Raw genomic sequence first — 22,835 nt, forward strand, 5'->3', positions numbered from 1 at the left:
TGATGCGATAGTTGCGCATGATGGTTTCAGCCCATTATTCGGACTGAGCCTCTCCATAAGTTGTTTACGGTAAAATACTGGCCATCGGGAGCTGATGGGGTGATTATGTAATTGTGTCTAGTGAAGCAAGCTGTTGGGAAAACAGGAGCGAGATAAAGACTGTTCCATTTTTCATGAGCCTCCAGTCAGTCCCGCTGTTTATTTACCAAAAAGCAATCAAAAAAGAATCACAATAGTATTTTGGTTGCAGTCCTGCAGGGAGACACTTGCTCCATTAATATATGTGGAGTGAAATGATGTTAAGGTTGGGATCATCTGTTCCACCAGAATATACAAACTTAACACCTGAGTAGGCAGAAAGGAGCATGAATTCAAGTAGAAGTCAAGATTCCCATTGTTAGATCAACCTCACACTGATGTGCCTGTTGATGTCAGTGTTGGAGAAGTGCAGGTGCTGTATGTGGAGATGTTGCTCACATTGCATTGAACGCTGTGTGAATCAAACCAGCAGCTCTGTAGCTCCTGCAGATCGTTGCATGTTGCACGATGTGCTGTTCTACTGGCTTATTGCAGGAGCGGATAAATGAGACTGCATTTGGCTGCACAGTAATGATACAGACGCAGTGAGCACGCATGTATACATTAACATCTTAGATTAGGGCTGTTTTCCCTTTTTAAAAAATTCCGTTTTTAATTGACAGTTGGTATATTTATTACGATTCATTAATATTAGATTGCGATCATTATTGAAAGTGTTTCTATACTCTGCTAATATTTGTGACTGAAAATCGTTTCCTCACCTTTATTTTGAAGGGGAGGACATTAAAAAAAGGTTTGGCTGCATTGTAATAATCAAGCACTAAAATTCAGTGCTGAACCAACTTCCTTTAGATAGTTATTAAATCACAATATATGTAAGTATTGTCTTTAATAGAGCAGAAATGGAAGTTGGACAAACTGGAAACTGCTAAGGGGATTTTCCACCATACTCTTTAGACCAGTTAATTGATTAATCGAGAAAATTCTCATCAGAATTGACAGTGACAAATTATTCTTTCCTGCAACGTTGTGAGACCGTGACAAGGTTGCTGTGATTAATCTGGCAAGACAATAGTGATTTGGTAAAAAACATAGTGAGGTGATGAATGAGTGAGTCTATTATTATGGAAATAAATCGATTCCACATTAATCAGTTCCGTCCTTGCAGTGGCTGCACCTGACCTTCTTGACCCCAATTCTGCCGCCTACAACTCCAAGCCTCGCCTGTCCTTCTCGGGCCATCCTGTGGTGCTGAACCTTCCGGAGGAGGAGTGCGACACCCGGATTACAGTCATGAGGTGGAAAACCGTGTCAGCGATCTTCTTCCTGGTGGTGCTCTACCTGATAATCGGGGCGACGGTGTTCCGGGCTCTTGAGAAGCCGCATGAGAGCTACCAGAAACTGGCCATTCTCGCAGAAAAACTGGACTTCCTGGCCACGCACGCCTGCGTCAACTCCTCCGAGTTGGAGGATCTGGTGAAGGTAGGTGATTGTGTTCATGTCTCTTCTGAAGGATGATTGACGAAATACCGTAGGTTATGTTTTCATCCCTGTCCATTTCATTGCGCGTTTGTTTGTTGGAAGAAAGATAACACAAAAGCAAACTGATGGATTACCACAGTACTTGGCGGAAGGAAGCGGTTTGGGTCAGGAGAGAAGCCAATAAGTATATTGTGGATCAGCGAGCGGATCTTGGATTTATTTAAATCACTTTCTTTAGCATTACCAGGTAATAAAGACACACGGTCAAGGATCTTCATGAACCTAAATTGGTCCATTTGTAAAAAAGCAAATGTGGCCCTTTTTCGGCAAACATGTGGTGCTCCTTGCAAGGTGTAATCTGGTTGTGGACCTAAAGTGGTCCATGTGGAAAATCGTGAATATGGCCCAAACAGCACAAAACAAAGGAGGGCCACCTATGGCACCTTTGGTTGACATACGGGATTGCTATGTCTTACTTTCTGGCCGCCCAAGTTCCATCATTCCATGTGGTATATGAGCGGGATGACAGGGAGACAGTGGGGGAGAGATCCGGGCCTAAACTATTTAGCTATGTGGGAGTGGACTGATGTGTGGAATAAGGTGCAGCTTGAATGAATGTTAGGGGACTGATGGACCTTGGCGGAGATATAAGTTCTGCTGTTTCCTATTTATTATGTTTTTATTCAATTTTCTACACGGAAAGACAAAGAGAAGACAATAGGTTAGAATCAGTGTGTAGACAGCTTTACACTCTCTAACCCTGAGCCTTGTGGACACAGTTGCTGGGAGTAAAGTGCTGCCAAAGCTTCAGCCTGATTTTCACTCTGTTGAAGAATCAAAGACAAGACTTTATACATATTTATTATGTGGTACCGGAGGCGGTTTCATAAAAAAAAAGAAGAAGAAGAAAGTGTTTTTCCTGTCATGATTTGACATCTCACTTCCTGTTTGATCACAATACCTGTCATAGACTCTCTTTCAGCACCGTATGAACAAATTGGATTAAAATAAACTCGCACTGAATCTAAAAACAGAAACGTGAAATCCATTCTTTCAACATGAAGTCATTTTCAATTGAAAAACTAAGAATAAAACTCCACTATGAATATCAGAGATGAGAGAGGAGTCTCCTAATGAAGGAGATCTACTGGTGTAATGGCTTTTCCTTTATTGATTATTGGATCTCATCACCAGTCAAACTTGTCAGGTTTGATTTGCAGCGTTTCCTCCTGAGGACTCCAGTTGACATGTTAGACTTGTTGATGATGATTACTGCTCTAATGTGGCAGAGATAAAAGGTCTTTAAATCCAGGTGGTTTATCTGTTCTGGCAGCAAAGGGGCCTCCCAGTCACAATCTGCATCCCAGTGCCAAAGCATCCTCTTGCTCACTGTTGTCTAACTGTTATTCACCTTTATACTGAAATGTATTTATTAATTTCCCTGGATATGAGACTGATATTTACATCCATGTTGTCTTCTGAAGTTTTGGATGTATGAGGTTGAATTAGATGTGAAAGCTCTGTTTTCTCTGTGTTACTTCACTCTTGTCCACTGGGATGACATTCAATGAAATAAGCTCATGTAGATTGTGAACATGTTAAAACTGACCCCCACTATTGTGTGCTTTTAATTGCATACTATTAAGTCTATGTATGTGGGCTGTTTTTGATTGAGATGGGATTAATCTTTGAGAGGCTGAGTTTATGTTAGAAGATGGTGTAGATTTCTGTCCTGAGATCAGATTGACTGTAAGATAATGTTCTCATGTCAGAGGGGACTTAATGACTTTGGATCTCTGGACAGATGAATTTAATGGTCTCTTGAATCCAAACCCTTTTTAAATCCATTGGTTAATTTCCTTAAAACAGCATAACAACGTTTTTTGTGAGGAACTACAGCAAATAATACACATGCTCATGCTGCCCATTATTCTTTCCATTATTTGATACTATAATCATACGTTATCTTTTTTGTTACCCTTGGCAGCGCTTTAATTGGAATAGCACAGTTCCCATAATGCTTTCCATCGCTTCAGCTGGTGGTGCAAACATTTTACATGGCAGATATTAATTGAGTTGGAGGCAGTAACAGTATCAGCAGCTGAGTCCTTGGTTATAAAGACCAGTGCTCTTTGTTTACTGCACCACTTTCTTTTTTAGCAACACTTGCACCGCAGCTCCAGGGATAACGATATCTGTCTGTGTTTCCACCGCAGGAGCTTTCCCCAGGAACTGGGAACCTTTGCAGGAACTGTGTGTTTCCAATGCATGGACCAGTGTCCAGTTACAGGGAAAGTTCCTGAGGTAGGATTGCATTTAGATACTTCCGAACAGGAACTTTCTCTTTCTTTTTACCCCACACAAAGTCCTCGCTCAAGGCATAAGAAAGCACTGGGACTTTTGGGGTGGGGCTTGCGCTATAGAATCCTGATTTGCCAACTAGTCAAATGTTTTAGTTCACCTGGTTAATCACTGCAATAGCTCACAAAACCATTTTCCTGACTTTAATTTGAGAATCTCAGGTGTTTTGAGGACACTGTGCTGTGAGTACTCGTCTATTTTCCGACTAACATCAGCTCTATTTCAATCTCTCTACTTTTTGTCTAATTATATTCAAGGATATCATCTGCTCTGAAACAGATGGCCGAAAGTGTGTTTGTGTCCTTGTAAGACCCATAACAATGAGTGCAAACTGTCCTCTGTCCTCTCCTCCACTCCTTCTGTTAATGACCTTTCTGCTGAATCAGATTGTGTCATTACAGATTCCGGAAAGAAAGAAAAAAACACTATACACAGGCTCTCTCTGCAAAAATAACAGCAGTGGAGAACATAATGTTGCCTTAATGTCATTAGGTATTAGGCTTATGAGCATGTTTTTAAAAGAACAATACTAACAAAGAAACTGCTGTCTTTGGGGTTTTTCTAGGCAAAAGCTTGACCGAACTACTTCTCTTCTGTTCTTCTTCTATTGTGTCCCCCCACTCACTGTTTCTTAATTATTTATACAAACACACACACACACACACCATCCTTTGTATTCTCTTGCTGATCAAAATCCAGTACAGCAGAGTATTATTTAGAGATGTCCTCTCAAAGGAGTAATTTAAAAAAGAAGTGAGTGATGTCAAAAAGTGCAGACGATTCCATCTGTCCATGTTTGTTGTGCTCAGCTTGGCCACAGCCAACGTGGTCGTCAAATTATCCTGTCTTATCATTTCTTTTGGCCGTGGTTGGTTTGCATGCAACTCTGTGCCAAACCGCTGAATTAATATGGCTGCTTTGGCTGGAAAACAAAGGGGCTGACTGAGCCATGATTATTTCAGAGATAGATTGGAGCCAGGGTTTCAGAAGTCTATCTTTGAACTGTCTCCTTTATTGTATTTGGGAATTATGAGAAATGGAACTGACAACAAACATGCTTAATTATAAAATAATTCACCTTGGTACAAAACATACCTTTTATCTGTGGATATATTTAGTTCCTCCGTGTCAAAGTTAATCAGTTTTGTCCTTTGGGGGTCTCAATTAGTATGGACCTTTTTTACTCATGCCAGTAGCTATTGGAATATTAGAGAAATCTATTGCAAAACCATTAACAATATCTACAAAGTGAACAGTGATATTTTACAACTAACATATAAGAATAAGACTTTTTAAAACATGACTTGCCTCTTTACACATCCAACATCATGTCTGTGAGCCTTTTAGCTATATTTTGGTCTCCAACAACCCTGAAGAAAAAATATTTGTTTGCTTTTCCATAAGGCTAAATTATACGAATACGTTCGGTGAAGCATTTGAGAACTGGTCGTTGAGTCCTGACGAATAATGACCAATCAGGAAGAGATTTCGCTTCATGGTTTCCAAACATCTGTTTTCTGACCATCCATACCACAACACAGTCTCAGAGTTTCCAGACTAAATTGGGGCCAGTAGGCTATCCAAGCTTCTCTGTTTCACACGCTTGAAAACTCTGAAGTAGTGTGGACATAAATTATGCAACAGTGATGTGTTTTAAAAGCTTAACAATGTCAAATGAGGGTAAAAGTTGTAAACCATAAAACTAAAACAGTGGACTAGAAGACGCTTTGTTGGAAAGACACCAACCTCTGCACCCTACACACTGTTCTTTTTGCTTGTGTTAGCTTGTGCAGGGAAGCGACACAGATTAAAACATCACACTGTTCAACCGCATCAGCCTTTATCTCTCCACCTATTGACCCATCATGTCACGATCACCTTGTGTCATTACATCGGGGGGGGGGGGGTGCTCCCTCGGTTTCCAGTCCATTATTCGTCCATTTACACACTCGACCTGTTCGGCCTTATCACGCTCAACAGTCATAGGTTAATGAGAGCTCTCCCAGTTTCACCAAGGAAGATGGATCATTGCAAAACACTGCCTGATATCGCAGTGGCCATAAAGTGTGGGTGTGTGTGTGTGTGTGTGTGTGTGCACAGACTCCAGCTCAAGAGGACTGTGTGTAGTGTTACCACATCATTATTATATATTCTCTGCTCTTGCAGGTCTATTGATATTAAATACAAATATTGCAGATGCAGGTTTTAAAGCACACTAGAACCAAAACCTTTTTTTTACTGGTCTCGAGTGGGAAAAAATATCCCACATATACCGAGGGGAATAAAAGCTCTAGTCCAGTGAAGTATTCCTCTGCATAATCTCAGTGCTGCTGTTCCTCTGAGATCTGAGCTTTCCTCTCAGTAGTGATACTGAGAATCCACTCGCACAAACCCCCTTTGTCTTTCTGCAGTGGAACTGCACTGAGTGAGCTGAAAAGCCCCAGTGAGAGCCGGCTAACACAACATTCAGGGAAATTGACCATCTAATGCTCATGGGTTTTAACTCTAGCACAGTACATATTGCCTCTTGGGAAGATATACCACTCAAAATTCATAGCATTTTTCAGACAGTGGGTCATTGAGGTGGACCAACGTCAAAAAAAGGCATTTGACGTTTTATATGTAATATCATGCTGAAAATCAACCACCCCTCTTCATTATTTATTTTTCATAATTATAAAAAAAATGCTAAGTTTTGAGGTATAAATACTCTTTGTTTGTACCAGTACGTTTCATATAGATGTGAACATGTTTCAATCACCATCATGATGTGATTTGTCTAATTTTTTCAGGATGGACTGATCAGCACAAGGCTGCTTTTTAAAAGATTGGATATGGTTCACTCAGAAATACCAAAATGCAAAGTAGTGACCAAATAAAAAAGCTAATTAAGTAGATAACTGGGCTCATTTAAAGAGGCCTCCAAACAACTGACCTGACAAATCAGCCCAAGGGGGAGACATATAAACTGGCTGATCGGACCATCAGGAAACGATGAGGGGGGAAACAAATTAGAAACAAAATAAAACTTCATACAAAGAAACCCCATTACCCCCCATGCTGATGCAACACTTGGTCTTGTTCATTTTACTGGGCCTCTGCATTTAATCAGGCTCCACCCTCAGTCACATTTTTTGGCCAAACCAGGAAGTAGGACGGGTGCAGCATTCACGGTAACTCAACAACTAAGGAAACTGAACTTATACATCAAATAAGGACAAAACAGAGTACCCAAAATGTGCGAACACAATGTATTGTCAAAAATACATCAATAAACAAGATTTTGAACCAAACATGACTACTTGTGTTTGTCAAATAATGTGACCAAAACCTGTGATGCTGATGTGAGCGTGTGTGAAACTATAAACCTAAAACTGAATCCATATTGATGTGTGGTGAGACAGAGAGAACTTTACAATTGACTGCAGATATCAAGAGGTGCCAATAAATATAATTTCTTCACATTATTTAAACAATCCTATCACAAACCGAGGCATTTCAAGTTTACATTTTTTGTGTGGGATAAGCAGCACATCGGGGGCAAAAAGTTTCTCTATTTTCACTCTACTGAAGAGACGAGGCTCGTGGGCTCAGGAGCGCCTCAGGTTTTTTGGCAAACGCAACTCTACTAACCTGCTTGTTTTATTTCAATAATGCAAAACCCTTTAACACATGGAGAAGCCGTGTTACGCTTGTGGTTCAAATTTAGTCAAGGAATCATTATTAGTGGTGTTACAGCAGAACATTTGTTTTGAATGCTGCAGTACAATAATCTAGATGCTGATCCTCCAGTGTGCGTCTGAGCCTCAGCTCCTTATGTCTGTGTTTAGGTGTCAGTGGGCGTGAGAGTCTGTGCAGTGGGGTGTGCTGCCTCCAGCTGTTGGCTTTACTCCTCTCTGGTCATGTGCGTACCTCTGGTTTTTCATGCTTGTAAAAATACCCTTCAAGGTCATTGCTAAAAAAGTAGTCCTGGGTTGTTTTGTCTGTTTTTCAATGCTTTGGATTTTGTCTTTGTATAATAAATGTCACGGTTTGTTGAGGGAGAGGTGGACCCAGGATGCAGAGGTTATAAAGAAAGGTACCGGAACCCGAGGATCAAAATCCAGCGACAAGGCGCACGGAAAACACGAAGGATCCAGGACAGGAAAGCTGACGAGACAGCAGAACAGACAAACCATAAAATGACGACGTGTAGAAACGAGTAAAACCCGACAAGGGACCAAGGGGAACACAGAGGCTTAAATACAAAGGGGAAAGGCAGGGGCAATTAGACACAGGTGAAACACATGAGGACTGAGGATGATAATCACCGACAGGAAGTGAAGACAGAGACAACACACAAGGAACACGAGACTACAAAGTAAAACAGGAAACAGAAAACCCAAAGAGAGTGAAAATTAACAAACTAAAATGACAGAACATCACAAGAAAATCTTTGCTCGGCCAGTGTTTGGTGTCTTTTTCTGTCTATGCAACAATTTCTATATGACTCAACAGTTCCACTTTGACATATTATATTTGATGTTGGTGTTATTGTAGATTCCAGAGGGTTAACACAATGCTGTCTTATGCAAACTCATGCAAACCTATGTGGCCTCATCCATCTGGAACCAAAGAGCACCAAGTGTGACACTAGTGCCTTTGCAGGCTTCAGACTGATGCAGTTGTCATTTCCCTGTGCATCACCTGAGTGGCATGAATATAAATGGTGCATGTCCAAATATGTGGGTGTTCGTTGACTATCCGAATTTTGTAAATAAAATCAGGATCCTTGACCCTGTGGATTAAGTTCAGCCTTAAATGTGACTTTTGTTTAAACAGATAAAATATGCAAATGTTAACAACTCTGTACATTTTAAACATCCCAAATTTGAGCCAGTAAGAATAAAACTGGTATGTAAAATATCTCTTGCATTTTCTGAAGGTGAAATATTCTCCTCATTGTTTCTCACAGATCTTAATTGGTTTTGGTTGGATATGTTTCTTGGCTGACTCTTATTCCCTAAGAAAATTGGATGCCCACCGCTGGTTTTCTCATGTTCCTTCAGCCTTACATCACCGTCCCTCTGAGAGACAGACTGTGCGCTAACTTTTTCTTTGGTCTCTTTTCTTTTCTGTTCCAGCAAGTGGTTTCTGCAGTTCGAGCGGGTGTGAACCCATCGGGAAATCCATCCAATCAGACGAGCCTCTGGGACCTCAGTTCCTCTTTCTTCTTTGCTGGAACTGTTATCACCACCATCGGTAAGAAAAAAGCAATTTCTTACTTTTGAGCAACTCCTTTCTCTTCCTAATCTCTTCCTAGACTCCTGATAACACTTGTTGTGGGGACACAGGGTATTATTGACATGACATACCTCTGGCATAACAAAATCACACACTTATTTTACAGATTGCTCCCTTATTACACCAGGAGACTATATTTCACTCGCGTCAACACGTTGCTTTGCACTTGCTACTGCTTTAACAAAAACTGTCTGGAAATATAGTTCTCAGCAACAATACAAAAATAATTTCTTCTGAAAGAATTCAAGTATGTGTCTGGCCAAATACCCAGACTTGCAAACAGGAACGTAAAGGTCCAAGTGTCTGGCTCAGCCAAAGACACACTGACTAAAGAGCGAGTTTGAGACATGTTAGTTTAAACACCTTGGGAAGCTTTATCCACTGAAAGGGAAACATTTATTTCTTATTACTCCTGAAATGTGTCTCAATGGTGAGTTGCTAAGATTTAGTAAGATTCAGAGACTTGAAAATTCCATAAATCTCTGTCCGTCCAAAGAAATATCTCTCGAAATCTTCTTATCAGCTTCACACTTGGCGTGTGTATTACTAAGAGCCCAGTGAAGCGCATTGGTGAATTTAGTGGGATTTGTACACTATATATGTTCAGTACTATTCAATTTGAATAAAAAAATATGCACCCAATAGCAGAGGCTGGGACTTAGCAGCGTAAGTGAAGTGGTCGATAACGATGTCAGTCGATTCTCCAGTTCGAGTTCTGACTTCTGAGTCAAGGCTCACCGAATTTTGAATACACAGGTGAACAGCGCAGCTTCCTGGTTCACCGGTCGGTTTTAAGTTGCCGTGACTCGATTACTGCAGTTCACTTTTACAGTTTCAGCAAGAAAGCTGCAAACAGACAGGTTATAGAACGGCTGCTCCACTGTAGAGAGGATGCTAACCAGAGGGGCTTTGAAGAGTGCACCCTTCTCCCAAGGCCAGCTTGCTTTCTCTGTGTGTTATCGATCAGGCAAGATCCGCCCATTCCTGATCCACCCCTCCTCAATGTGTCATGGAAATTGGTTTAGTAGTTTTTGAGTAATTCCACTGACAGACTGAGAGAAACAACCTGCTTGGTGGCGGTAACGATGATAACTGGATACATAGACTAATATTCTGTTCATATAGAGTCAATGTGGAAGATGAGGCAGCAGTGAGACAGGTGTTTCTCTGAGACTGTTACATTGAACAGGAACTGAAGCTTGAAGGGATCTGACACTATAATTTGAATATGATCGTGAGGGTCCTGTCCTTATTCAGTCTTAAGGACTTCTTCTCCATGCTCCTTTTTACACAATTACTCACTCTGTCACATCCAGCTGCAAGAGCTCACCGATCTCTCTCTCACACACACACACACACACACACACACGGCCTGTCTGACAGCTCCTCTGGCTCTTCCAATCAGACCTTGACAAATTGGTGTGTGTTTTAAGAGGGCTGCTGGGCTCCATTTCACATCTCCAGCATCCTGTCAGAGCTCAGCCTCCACTTGTTAAATGTAATACCTTCTTTTATGAATTTAGGACTTTACTCTCTGGTTGGAAAATGTGTCTACTTACTTTTTTTAAATGTTCTGATTTTGAACTTGCCAAGCCCCAAAAAACATTTCCACATTCCTACAATTTGCTGCGCTGCATTAACTCTGTGCTTGTTCCTTTGCTCGCCAGTAAGAGATTAATTGGCAAAGGCAAAATGTAAGAGGTTTGGAATAAAATATATCATCTTTAAGCAATCACGTGAAGGCAGAGTGTATTTTAACTTCTGTACTACTAACCCTGTATGAAAGTGATGATATTGTTGTAAAGCCTGGCTCAGGTTAAACCCTTTGAAAAGCAAGTGAAGAAAAAAACCAAATACATTTATGAATGTAGAAATACATGATGATTAATTCCTTTATAAAACCAGAAACTGAAGTATTTTTGATGTTTCTTGGAGAACTTTCCATCGTGAAATATTGCCTCATTGATTACATTGTAGTTAGCTGCTGTTTTGGAGCAACAAAGAAATGATTTCTACGGGAAATTAAATTGTAGCTTTATCTGAAAGACACTTATATACTTATGACTGTGTTTTCTGAGACATTTATGCTGGTTTCGATATCATAACATCTCTCACCTGAGAATCAACAAATGCACTTTCTGTTGTTCACAGGTGCTGCTGTGTTTTATATCTTGTTCTCGACATAAGGCAGATTTACTGAACTGAGGAGTGACTGAACATACAGTGATGATGTTTTCTCATAATGTGCACTGCGGCAGTTTATCTAAAAAAGACAACACAGCTCTCAGCCATATTGTACTCTGTGTTAAACTCAGTCATCAAGGCAAAGGTTGCAAAGTGAAAGTGCACGGTAATGGAAAACAGCTCGTTAGCATACACAGCATATCCTTTAAGTGCCGTCTCTGTGTAATCACCATAATTTTGTCCGTTCAGTACAAAATGTTCTGCAGCTGATGCTTCGCCGGAACAAAAAAATCACATTTCACAGAACAGATTCCTGAAGTCTTTGTGCAAATTCCTTGACAGTGATCATTGACCAACACAATAATGTCAGTTTGCTTCTATTCACAGGGGTTAACTAAATTCAGGTGGAAAAGCAAAAGTACAGATTTCTGCACGTTTCTTGACTCTTGGTGGATTCAAGCAGATTCTACGAAAGATTCTTAACATTGTGATTTGGGGCGTTTAAGAAAATATTTTCCAGTTTCCCCGGAAATAATTAATGGATCTTGACGATTCAGGCATATTTATTGGACTGGTATCTATAAGGCGTTGGTATTTAGTGCGTCTTAATTGAATTCAAGGGACTGTTGGGTCTTGGCCAAGGTATCCCCCCCGCTTTTACCTGACAATGAACTGCAATAACTCACAACTCATTGCCACTCCTGTCTCTCTCCCTCCCTCCTGCTGGCTGTAAAAGTTACTCACTGCACTTCATCATGTTGTACCCCTGAGTTATGTCTCAGCAATTCCTGTTGAAAATCACATTCCCCACAGTTTATAGATCAAAAACAGTTTCTACGGAATAATGATTATAACTCACTTTTATAAAACTGTCCCACTTGGACAGTGCAGCCAGGTTTTATTTTAACATTGCAGGTGGTAAAAAAAAGTTATTTTCTCCAGAGTTTACACTTGAATCTTCAGTCCATATACAGTATTCTCATGCATTTTTAAACAAATCTGTACTTTCCCCCATTTTTTCACTGCACATGTTTTCATACCTAATGTTCATTTAAGGCTGTTTTACTTTATCATTAATATTATAGCAGAATAGGACAATACATTTTTTTCCTAATCGAATTCAAACGAGATAAATGTCCCCTAATGAATACCACATTTATTCTACATCGTGTGAAAATTATACTTTTGGTGTTTGTAAGTTGCTTTTCATCACTGATATTGTTATATAATTCAGTGCAGCTTCTGATTCTACATTTTGTTATGCAGAGACAGCTGGAGGTGTTAAGACAAATAATCAGGAATCCTGTGTGCTATCGATCGAGTCCAGAAATTAGTGTGACTTGATTTACGATTCTTCTCACATTTAGTGTCACCTCACTGCAGAGTGAGACTCCGAGGTCATTAGGAGGCCGCCTGCAGCTCCTGTCCTCAGACTGATGACTGCAACAAGAAGGAGAAGTGGAAGGACTTCGTAATTCAGATGCCTTGTGAAACGTTAAATAATACAGCTCATGCAGTCAGGTTTATGTACAGTGAGGTATAGGTCCTGTGTTTTGCTTTCCAGGACATGGACCTGTCTTCGCCCTGTGTGCTTTTTATAGCTGCACATGATTATGGGTTTGGAGATGAAAGGCAGTGAAGCAGTGATGGATCTGTGTGGGTGTCTATGTACAGCCTATTGTGTCTTTTCATTTTCGTTTGTTCCTTCTTTAGTTTTAATTTTTGCTTAGAACAGAATGTGAATTAAAAAGTGTTGGCTGACTCAGACCTCTGTCTCTTTTCTAATGAAATTCCTCAAAGCTGTTTTTAGATTGACGTATTCACAGACCAGCTTTGTGAGGTGTTGAGTTTTAACTCGTATCATCTTCTCCCAGCTTGGATGAAATTATAATATACATTAATGGTAAAATAATAGTATTTACATGGCACATTTCCGCTCTTATCGACCACTCTACAGTACAAGTCACATTCACCCATTCTCACACACACACACACACACACACACACACACACACACACACACACACACACACACACACACACACACACACACACACACACACACACACACACACACACACACACACTCACTCATACAACACTTTGATTTCACTATCACACACTTTTCACCCATTGTCGGCACAGCCGTCAGGGTTGATTAGGGTTCAGTATCTTGCCCAAGGACACTTGTGAATGCTTACTGAAGGAGCTGTGGACGAACCTCTTTTCCTCCTGAGCCACAGCTGCCAGTAAAAATATATGTATATACTCTGGAAAGGACCACAATTCCGAGAACTGTCCTTCACTGCTTTGACATAAGACACTAGCAAAACTTCCTTGCACTTGTAGAGTAAACAAAGCTGCCTCTCTTTTCTCAAGGAAAAGTCCAAAACAAGAAGAACTGAAGGGTGTTTAACATGCAAAGAAAGAAAAATAAGACAATAAAAATTCAAATGGATAGAAAAACACTTTCCTTCTCAAAGAGACAGCAACTAAATCACAAACCCACAAATTTGCTTCTGCAGAGAAACGCAGCATTCACTGGAGATATTTGCAACGTCAAACAGATTTATGCATTCAAGTAAATCACCAGGTAAATGGACTGCATTATATTGTCTACATTTATTTCTACTGTTATCTACCAGAGGTCACATTCACTCGTTCACACCCTGTTGTCCCAGATGTTTGGGGCTCAGCATCTTGCCTAAGAATACTTCAATATACCAGGGACTTGAACCACAAACCTGATTAGTGATAGACCCGTTATAAAAATAAAATGTTCTCAAATACCCAAAATGTAGAAATTGTCCTTTGCAACTATTTCACTTTACATTTGTTGGATTGTACTACAACATAAAACTTCTTAGCATTGCTTATTTATACATATATATATTACATATCATTATCTCGATCTCTATGTGTATATGTATATTTGTATGTTTACTTCTATAATCGTCTTTGTAATCGTTCTACTTGTGTGACCCTGGGTTGGGGGGAGGATGGGATAACGTTAGGACACAGATTTGAAGTAAATAAAGAACTATGCATTTATAAATAAATAAATTTGCCCACTGGATTAATTATCTGTCTTCCTCTCAGGGTTTGGGAACATCTCTCCTCACACAGAAGGAGGTCGGATCTTCTGTATAATCTACGCTCTGCTGGGGATCCCCCTGTTTGGATTCCTATTGGCTGGCGTGGGCGACCAGTTGGGGACCATTTTTGGGAAGGGCATCGCCAAAGTGGAGAAGATGATAGTGGTGAGACCTCTTGTCGCCTCTGAGTGTTTACCTGTGTTTTATGAGCTGTTGTAATCAGATCCTTTTACAACCAGGTGGGGCGAGGGCAGCTGTAAAATCGTGTTCGGAGACCTTTCCATAAATTGCTGCGATAGCCATTTATCAAGGTTACGGCTGCGTAGTGGATGATCTTAAGCCCTGCAGAGCAAGATTAGTGGTCAACTCCGATTTCAGCAGTTGGTATTTCACCATGTGGAAAGGAAATGCATTTTATTTATTTTTTTTATTGAGTTGCCATGTCAACAGAGCCCAGGACAGAAAAATGTAATAACGGCATTTTTTTTTCAGTAGTGGGCTCTCAGTTCAGTAAACAAGTTATTTTATATTCAAAAATCAGCTTTTCCTCTTTCTGCCTTTTTTAACCGAACTTACACATGAACATCTGTTTATGGCAGTGAAATGCACACACGCACACACAGAGAGAGATCTATGCATCACTCTAAAATAATGTATATATAATATAACATATAAGTACGTACAGTACAGTGAGAAGGCCCCAGTATTCAGTCTGAGTGTCAATGGACTGTGCAGGAGAGTCTGGGTCATCGATGGTGATTTGGCTTCTCCTGAAAAACCAATGCAATCAAATGCTTGTGCACAAGTCCACTATCTGACAGGAGCAGTGGCAATCAAGAAGCATCAACCACCAAAAAGTCGACCATGTGCAGAAGACTCTGAGGTATAAGCTGATATTTGTTTTTTCTTCGTTGCTACTTTACCAGGATCACCTCTGCTGTTTAATTAACTAAATCATTTATGAAATCGACAGTGCAGCTAATTGTACATTTTTTATGGAGGGTTGATAATAAATCACGTAATCATTACTAACCTTTTCCATATAGATGGATGGAAACAGTGTAGAGAACATGCTGTAGAAGAAAAAACAAGCTTTTAGACCGTAAAGACACTTTTAAAGGAATTGTTAAAGACTTAGGTTGAGATCCTATAAATGCAAAAAGAAAAGATCATTATTATCAAGCTATTAAAGGAATTTACATCCTCGGTACCGGGGGACAAACAAGATAAATGCATGTCGGCTTTTGGGAGCAGTTACAGTTGATTTGAGAGTCGTCAGAACACAGATTCGTGAACACTGCGACACTATAATTAGTTTCTGAATATAACACTGTCGAGTGTGGCTGTGAAGTGGTTTGAATGGATTCCTATAAAGCAGCAGGCAACTCAAAAGGGTGGAAAAACTGATTATTCAGCTATATGATGAAGGATTCTAACAGTCGCACGTACATGTTAATGACATGGTGAGTAGCTGTTGACACCTGCAGGTCGCAGTGGGTTATCAGGGCTGTTGCAAATTAGTTTTAATAATGTGTAAAATGTAAAAATGAGGGGAAATTATCTCATGTTTCCTTGTTAAATCTGACGTCAGTGGACCCGGCGGCCACAGAGCTGAACCATAGACTGTGCTGTTTATAAAGATGGAAGACATTACAAATCCCCAAAAGTGAAGCCAGAGTGTCTCAGTCGCCTCCTGGTGGCTGGCTGCAGTATAGGTCGTAAACTCTGTCTCTTCGTATACAGAGTAGTCACAGTTGTAATTTATGATGTTTGTTCAAATATTCTTTAAAGTTTGGTTAAAGTTAGTTATTTGATGCTTCAAAGACTGATTGCATCGCATGATTGACAGCTAAGAGTGACTTGTGATTGGCGCGGGTATCGGTTTTGCTTACCAGGACATGGACCTGTATTCGCCCTGTGTGCTTTTTATAGCTGCACATGATTATGAGTTTGGAGATGAAAGGCAGTGAAGCAGTGATGGATCTGTGTGTGTGTCTATGTACAGCCTATTGTGTCTTTTCATTTTCGTTTGTTCCTTCTTTAGTTTTCATTTTTGCTTAGAACAGAATGTGAATTATAAAGTGTTGGCTGACTCAGACCTCCGTCTCTTTTCTAATTAAATCGATGGGACCCTCGAAACCGCGCCTCCATCCTCTGATTTGCAACGGCACACACTCATGCAACAAACAGCGGCATCGGTGCAACATGGCTGCATTCGTATTCAGGATATTTGGGCTTAGGGAGGAAGAAACGCGTCGTCCATCTTTACGTAAAGTGATGATGTGGACCCACTCAGCAATGACACCTGGGCAACAAAAGATGAGAATCCCTTCACCATTCCGTTATCGTACCCAGGTTAATTTCCATTATAGCTTTTGTAGCTTTGTTGCAATGGCCCAAAGTCTCGAGACGGCAGCAATGACTCAGGAAACGGCCGACTGAAACCAAATAAAAACTCAACACTACGACTGTTTCCTCGTTGGCTCCGTGGCGGCCCTCCCGGGGGACGAGCTGAGAGGTTGGCAGCTTGTTTGAACAACGGAAATTGATTAGCTGTAGCAGTTGCTGAAATCTGTGCAGTGAAGACACCGCCTGACATTCCACCTCATTAGTCCCTTTGGAAAACATCACTGTTTACTCTTCACTTCATCTGCTCCTGTAAACTGTACGCTGCTGTTTTCTACTCCGCCGTGCAGCGAGGACATTACACATCACAGACTTGGTGCTCTGAGGCCTGTCTGCTCTCCCGTGCTTCCCCCCCCTCGGAAGCACCAGGCTTACATAACTCTCATAACTGGGGGGGGGGGTGGGGGGGGGGGGGGCAGGAGACACGGGGAACCAGCTGAAAGCAGTCACCTCAAGTGGAAGGGCAGCAGAGGGAGCGGCAGCACACAGAGCACAGTAAGTGCCGAATATGTGATGAGAAAGAGGGAGTGCAGGCGTCACCTCTAATGAAAATCATCACAGTTACAGTTGGAAGCACAGACTGTAGCTGCGATGCATCCACTGGTATACATGCTACTATGACTGCTTGTGAAATATCCCAGTTCTTTGATATTCCAGCTAACACGTGGCAAGTCATGTGCAGCTTGGGTGGGCGAGAAAGTTGTGTGAAATTAACTTGACAGCTGGAGGTTTGAGACGTTAGAAAAGGGATTGAATGTGTTCCTAGATGGAGGTGGGAGGAATCGCAAAGAAAATCATGTAGGAAAATCAGAGGGAAATGCAGAGAGTGCAGGTCGTGGGCTACAAAGAAATCAGCGAGACCTGTTGATCAAACAGGAAAATGTTCATGACGTTCATTAGGCCAATGCTATTTAAACGAAATACGAAAGAGATTTCTGCCACATTGCGAGGTAGCACAGACGAGCGGGTGAATTCCTTCCGAGCATTCCCCTCGTCTCTCTCGTGCTAATTGGTAAAAAGTTTATTTTCCATTTCCCCACAGAAATGGAAAGTCAGCCAGACCAAGATCCGCGTCTTCTCCACGCTGCTCTTCATCCTGTTCGGGTGCCTCATCTTCGTGGCGCTGCCGGCCGTCATCTTCAAGCACATCGAGGGTTGGAGCACGCTGGAGTCCATCTACTTCGTGGTCATCACCCTCACCACCATCGGCTTCGGGGACTTCGTGGCCGGTGAAAAGGGTCATTTGATTTTCTGCCCTTCGTATTCACATGCAGGCCGTCTTTCATCTGTGTGTGTGTTTTTATAGCTGAGTGATTTCAGGTTGACTGAGTCTGACTCAACAGATGTTTGTCAAAATGATGAAACGACCACAGTCATCCCAGGCAAATAGTTTCTAATAATAATTGTCTCATCTCGCTCAACAAGAAAACATTATTTAAAAAAAAAGTGTGTGTATGTGTGCGTGCGTGCGTGCGTGTGCGTGTGTGTGTGCGTGCTGTGAGCGAGCGGTTAGTTTTAGCTTGACCTGACCTGTTTGAACTCAATGGCTGAGAGAGCCAGGCATCTCCAGACCAAATCACATTTCATTTTCAATTTCCAAGCCGCCGTTAATGATTGCTGACCCCCCCCCCCAGGACCCAATCAGCTGGACCCGCAACGACACAGTAACAAAACATGTGATGCAGCAACAAGCACGGTTAATGCAGCGGTTTAATCTTAAAATTACCGTCCATTTGATTTAATAAGGCAGATCAGTCATCGTGTTGAACCTGCTCCACTTTAGATTAATGGTTGTGATTGGTCCGGGCCTGTCTCAGGATGGATGGGAATCTGTCTAAAAGGGGCCGAGGGGGGGGGGGGGGGGGGGGCGGACCCATGTGCGTGAGCAAATGCATACGAGTTCACCGACCGGTCTGGTTTCCAGGCGACAACAAGAGAGGCAGATGGGGGGAAAAACAGCTAGATTAAATTATCCAGAGCAGACCTAATGATTATAGATTAGAAAACGGCAGCTCTGCCAACCCAGGTAGTTGGAGTATATTCATCAGCCCGGACCTGTTAGGTGAACTGGTGCTGTGATGGGTGGTTATCTAACCGCACAGTGAGCAGGCGGCCGGTGCTGCTTAATCCCTGCTGATATTTTAAGAATCGATCCATCGGTACCGAGCGTGGGAAGTGACGAGACGACATTTAAACACACAAAAGGTTATGTTTGCACCTGGAAAGGACTGATTTACATATTTTTCGGTAGATGCAGTATGGACGCAAAAATCTATATCTTTTCCCAAGTCGTTTTATCTAAATATCACAGAGAAGCCTGAAATGGGTGTGAATCAGTACAAACAAAACAAGGACCTACTCGCACAAACCATTGCTAATGATCAAACACGCCTCAGGGAGCTTTTAACTTTGAGGACAAATTTCTCCCCTGACAATCTCTCGAAATTGACCATATAAACCTAAATGTATACATATATCTCAGAATGTTTTATTCAACAGTGTATGTATTTTTCTATCCGTACAAAACGGTCTTACCCAGGCACACAGTAGAAAGATATGACTGGAAATAGGGGGATACAAAGGCTAACCATGGAAAGACCTGTATTGTTATGCCTCTGGGCAGGTGAAATTGTTTTGGTTACGGTCGTCCGCCGTGAACATGATATCTCAAGAATCCCTTGAGGGAATTTCTTTTAATTTGGTCAAAATATTTACTCTGACTCAATGATGAATTGATTGGAATTTGGTGGTCAAAGGTCCCTATGAGCTCTCAATTAATGTTTTGCCTTCTGGATGTAATATCTCAGGAGCATCTCAAGGGAATTCTTTCAAATTACACACAAAGTACACATGTTCACTTGGACTCACTGATTAGCTGATTAGTTTTCAGTGGTCGATAGTACAAGGTTGAATGTGATATAACACCAACTTGAGGGAATTTCTTCAACTTTCGATCAGTTGTCACTTGGACTCAAAGATAAAGTGATTATATTTCGGTGGCCAAAGGTCACAGACACTGAATAAATCTGGAAAAAAAGTTATGTTGAAATATGAACACTGAAACTCCACTGGTTGGCGGGGGCATAGAACAGTAATTCTAGTTTCCACTGACCCAACTGTATCTGTCAAGCCTTTTTTCAAATCTCCTTGTCTTCGTTCTTTCTCCCAGTTTGACATCGTTTAATCAGTAACACTGAACACATGCTTTTTTGATGGATGATGTGACGTCTTGGTTTCTGCAGGGGCCTCAGAGAAAAATCCAGAGTACCTGGACTACTACAAGCCTGTGGTGTGGTTCTGGATCCTGGTGGGCCTGGCCTACTTTGCCGCCGTGCTCAGTATGATCGGGGACTGGTTCCGGGTCATCTCCAAGAAAACTAAGGAGGAGGTACGCGATGCTGTTCATATTATACATGTATGTAGCTTCAATATTATACATGTAGCTCATAGTTTAATATTATACATGTATGTAGCCAGTAGCTTTTTGTAACTCGTGTATCTTACACACTGTATATAATAACTTTAGAGACTTATTCCCAATTAATTCTAAGGCATACACTTAAAGCCAGACATCTAACAACTAATTATACCTAATAGATTCAGTTCCAAAAACATCCTCTGTTAATTAATTTCTATTTTTATTCAATACTTAAATTTCCACGTCTGTACTGGCCTTTGTGATGGATGACAATTCACCAAAAATAATTAATGAAACTAGAGAGTTCTTTCATGGGCTTCGCTAATCGAAGAGCAGCTGAGACGTGGCTGAAGGCTGTTAAACATTCCTCTGGTCAAATAAATGGATGTTCACAAGACTGAATCAATTATTGGTCAGCTGTTCGCAGTGGGGTTATTCTTTTCCATGAACCTATTCTGTCTGCCATCATCGAATGCCTTAGAAAATAGAGACAAGGATTTTGTGCATGTGTGGTGGCTCATTATTCACCAAAAAGACAACAGCACTATTGTTCGGATCCTTTATTCTACACGGACAAAAAAAAATATGTCTTCACCACCTCTATGGCCTCAGATTGCTTTTAGTCTCTTTGTGCACATAACTGTTTATGGATGGATATGTTTTATTTGGTATTCAATTAAAATTCCTGAAAATATCGTCAGGCCGAAGTCTGTAATATCAAAATATCTATCTTGTCATAACTGGTGGTTAAGAATGTGATATTAACATACCAGTATTTTCAGGAGATTTCAATTAAAATTCCTGAAAATGTTCTCAGGCAAAGGTCCAGAGCCAAATGTGACTGGCGTTATGATTTAGTGCGATGTCTATTGAAATATTGGATGTATCTGTGTGTTGTCAACATCTGAGTATTAAATTAATGAAAGTATAATGCAATAATATGTTATTACATTCCTTGTCAGATCTCACATGAACTCTTTTTTTATGTTAAGTAGAAAATTTAAAATAAGTTCTTAGAATATAAATAAATTAAAAACTGTCTACCTTTCTCTTTTTAGAGCAATTTACTTTTATTTTAACTTTTCCCTGATTCCCTGTTAGATCAGTGTCGAAGGCTTGAAAAGCTGCATCAGTTAAACAGAGAGTTCACTGAAACATTTTAATTCACTCGTTATCTACTCACCACTATGCTGATTAAGGCAAGGTGAAGTGCTGAGGTCACAAAAACACTTCTGGAGTCTCGGGGTAAACTTTGTTGCAGCAGAATCCAATACAACTGAAGTCAATGGTGACCTACGCTTCAGATGTAATAAAACAACTGAAAAAACATAACATGCCTCCATTCTGCTCGTGTGGTGTCCACAAGCCCAGATATTAACATTCGACTCGAGAGAAGGTAATTTTAAAAAAGTCCACGGGAAGTTACTAAGCTAGCAGACATGATCGTGCGGTGCTGAGTAGATAATGAGTGCATTTCATTCATTTTTCAGTGAACTGTCCCTTTAAAGTAGAAATGCTGTCAAAAATTTGACAAATCTTAATAATTAATTGCGGTTTTGAATAGGACAGCATCTGGGTCCACACCCTGATGACGATCCGCCTGTTAGTGAACCCTGCACTATTTGATGTGCTCAACAGTAAACTGACAGGTTTTCTACAACACACCTCAGGCTTTTCTATTTCCAGGAAACCCACTGCTCGTCATTTCTTGAAAATCAGTTGGCACCAAACTGAACTTTAACACAAGTGCTGCTCAGACAACAACCTGCAGGCATTGATGTTCAGTCTTCTCTCCGCAGGTCGGGGAGTTTCGGGCTCACGCAGCCGAGTGGACGGCGAATGTGTCGGCAGAGTTCAAAGAGACCCGGCGGCGGCTCAGCGTTGACATCTATGACAAGTTCCAGCGTGCGGCGTCCATCAAGCGCAAGCTGTCATCGGAGCTGGGCATCAACCAGGAACTGACCCCTGGCAAGAGGACGCTGTCGGCAAGCCTGTGCGAGGACAGAGAGGGTTACCCCAACTTGACTCTCTCACTCAGCCCTGTCTCGGGGGCCCACACCAGGAACGGCAACCTCTACCTAAACGGCCTCAGCCCGGACTACGCCGACCGGCGGGAGATCGCCATCATCGAAAATCTCAATTGAGGAGCAGAGTAAAAATGAGATTCAGATAGAGTGGAATGCACAATACACACTTGCGGTGGTAAGGTACCGTGCGTGTTCATCGGCTGAATTGGCTCCAACAATTGATTGAAATCCTTGAGAGTGACTCAAAAACAGACCCATCGTCGTCCTCCGTACCTTCATGTGCGTTTTTAATACTCACAAACAAAATCCTACTGGGTGCGGTAGAGTTTCAGAGGTTCCATTCATTCAATGGAGTCCAACATCTATGACAACATGATCCACAAATCCAAAGCGTGTTCTTGTCTGGAGTTTCACCGTCTTCTCTGAGCAGGAAGGTATTTAAAGCCCATATTGAGGTCGCCACACACTGAACTTCTTCATCTTCTCGTGTCGCTCGTAAACACAAACACATTCACCCAACTTAGAAAAGCAATAGACACA

General features: G+C 41.3%; 1 protein-coding gene across 1 annotated transcript; it reads left to right on the plus strand.

Moving 5' to 3' along the window:
• The first annotated feature begins 1,317 nt into the window (after positions 1–1,317).
• Positions 1,318–22,412, plus strand: kcnk2b (potassium channel, subfamily K, member 2b). Its single transcript, XM_061092047.1, has 6 exons — positions 1,318–1,521; positions 9,006–9,123; positions 14,449–14,609; positions 17,893–18,079; positions 20,093–20,238; positions 22,068–22,412. The coding sequence occupies exons 1-6, from the start codon at positions 1,333–1,335 to the stop codon at positions 22,410–22,412; spliced, it is 1,146 nt and encodes a 381-aa protein (XP_060948030.1). The 5' UTR covers positions 1,318–1,332.
• Positions 22,413–22,835: the final 423 nt, after the last annotated feature.

Source organism: Limanda limanda, chromosome 18 (genome assembly GCF_963576545.1).
Source record: "Limanda limanda chromosome 18, fLimLim1.1, whole genome shotgun sequence".
NCBI classification, from domain to species: Eukaryota; Metazoa; Chordata; class Actinopteri; order Pleuronectiformes; family Pleuronectidae; genus Limanda; species Limanda limanda.

Bases quoted from the DNA above. Each gene is read 5' to 3' on its own strand.
- kcnk2b (XM_061092047.1), top strand. From the start codon at position 1,333: ATGAGGTGGAAAACCGTGTCAGCGATCTTCTTCCTGGTGGTGCTCTAC. The intron at 9,124-14,448 runs GTAAGAAAAAAG...TCTTCCTCTCAG, and splicing joins AACTGTTATCACCACCATCG to GGTTTGGGAACATCTCTCCT. The intron at 18,080-20,092 runs GTGAAAAGGGTC...TGGTTTCTGCAG, and splicing joins CTTCGGGGACTTCGTGGCCG to GGGCCTCAGAGAAAAATCCA.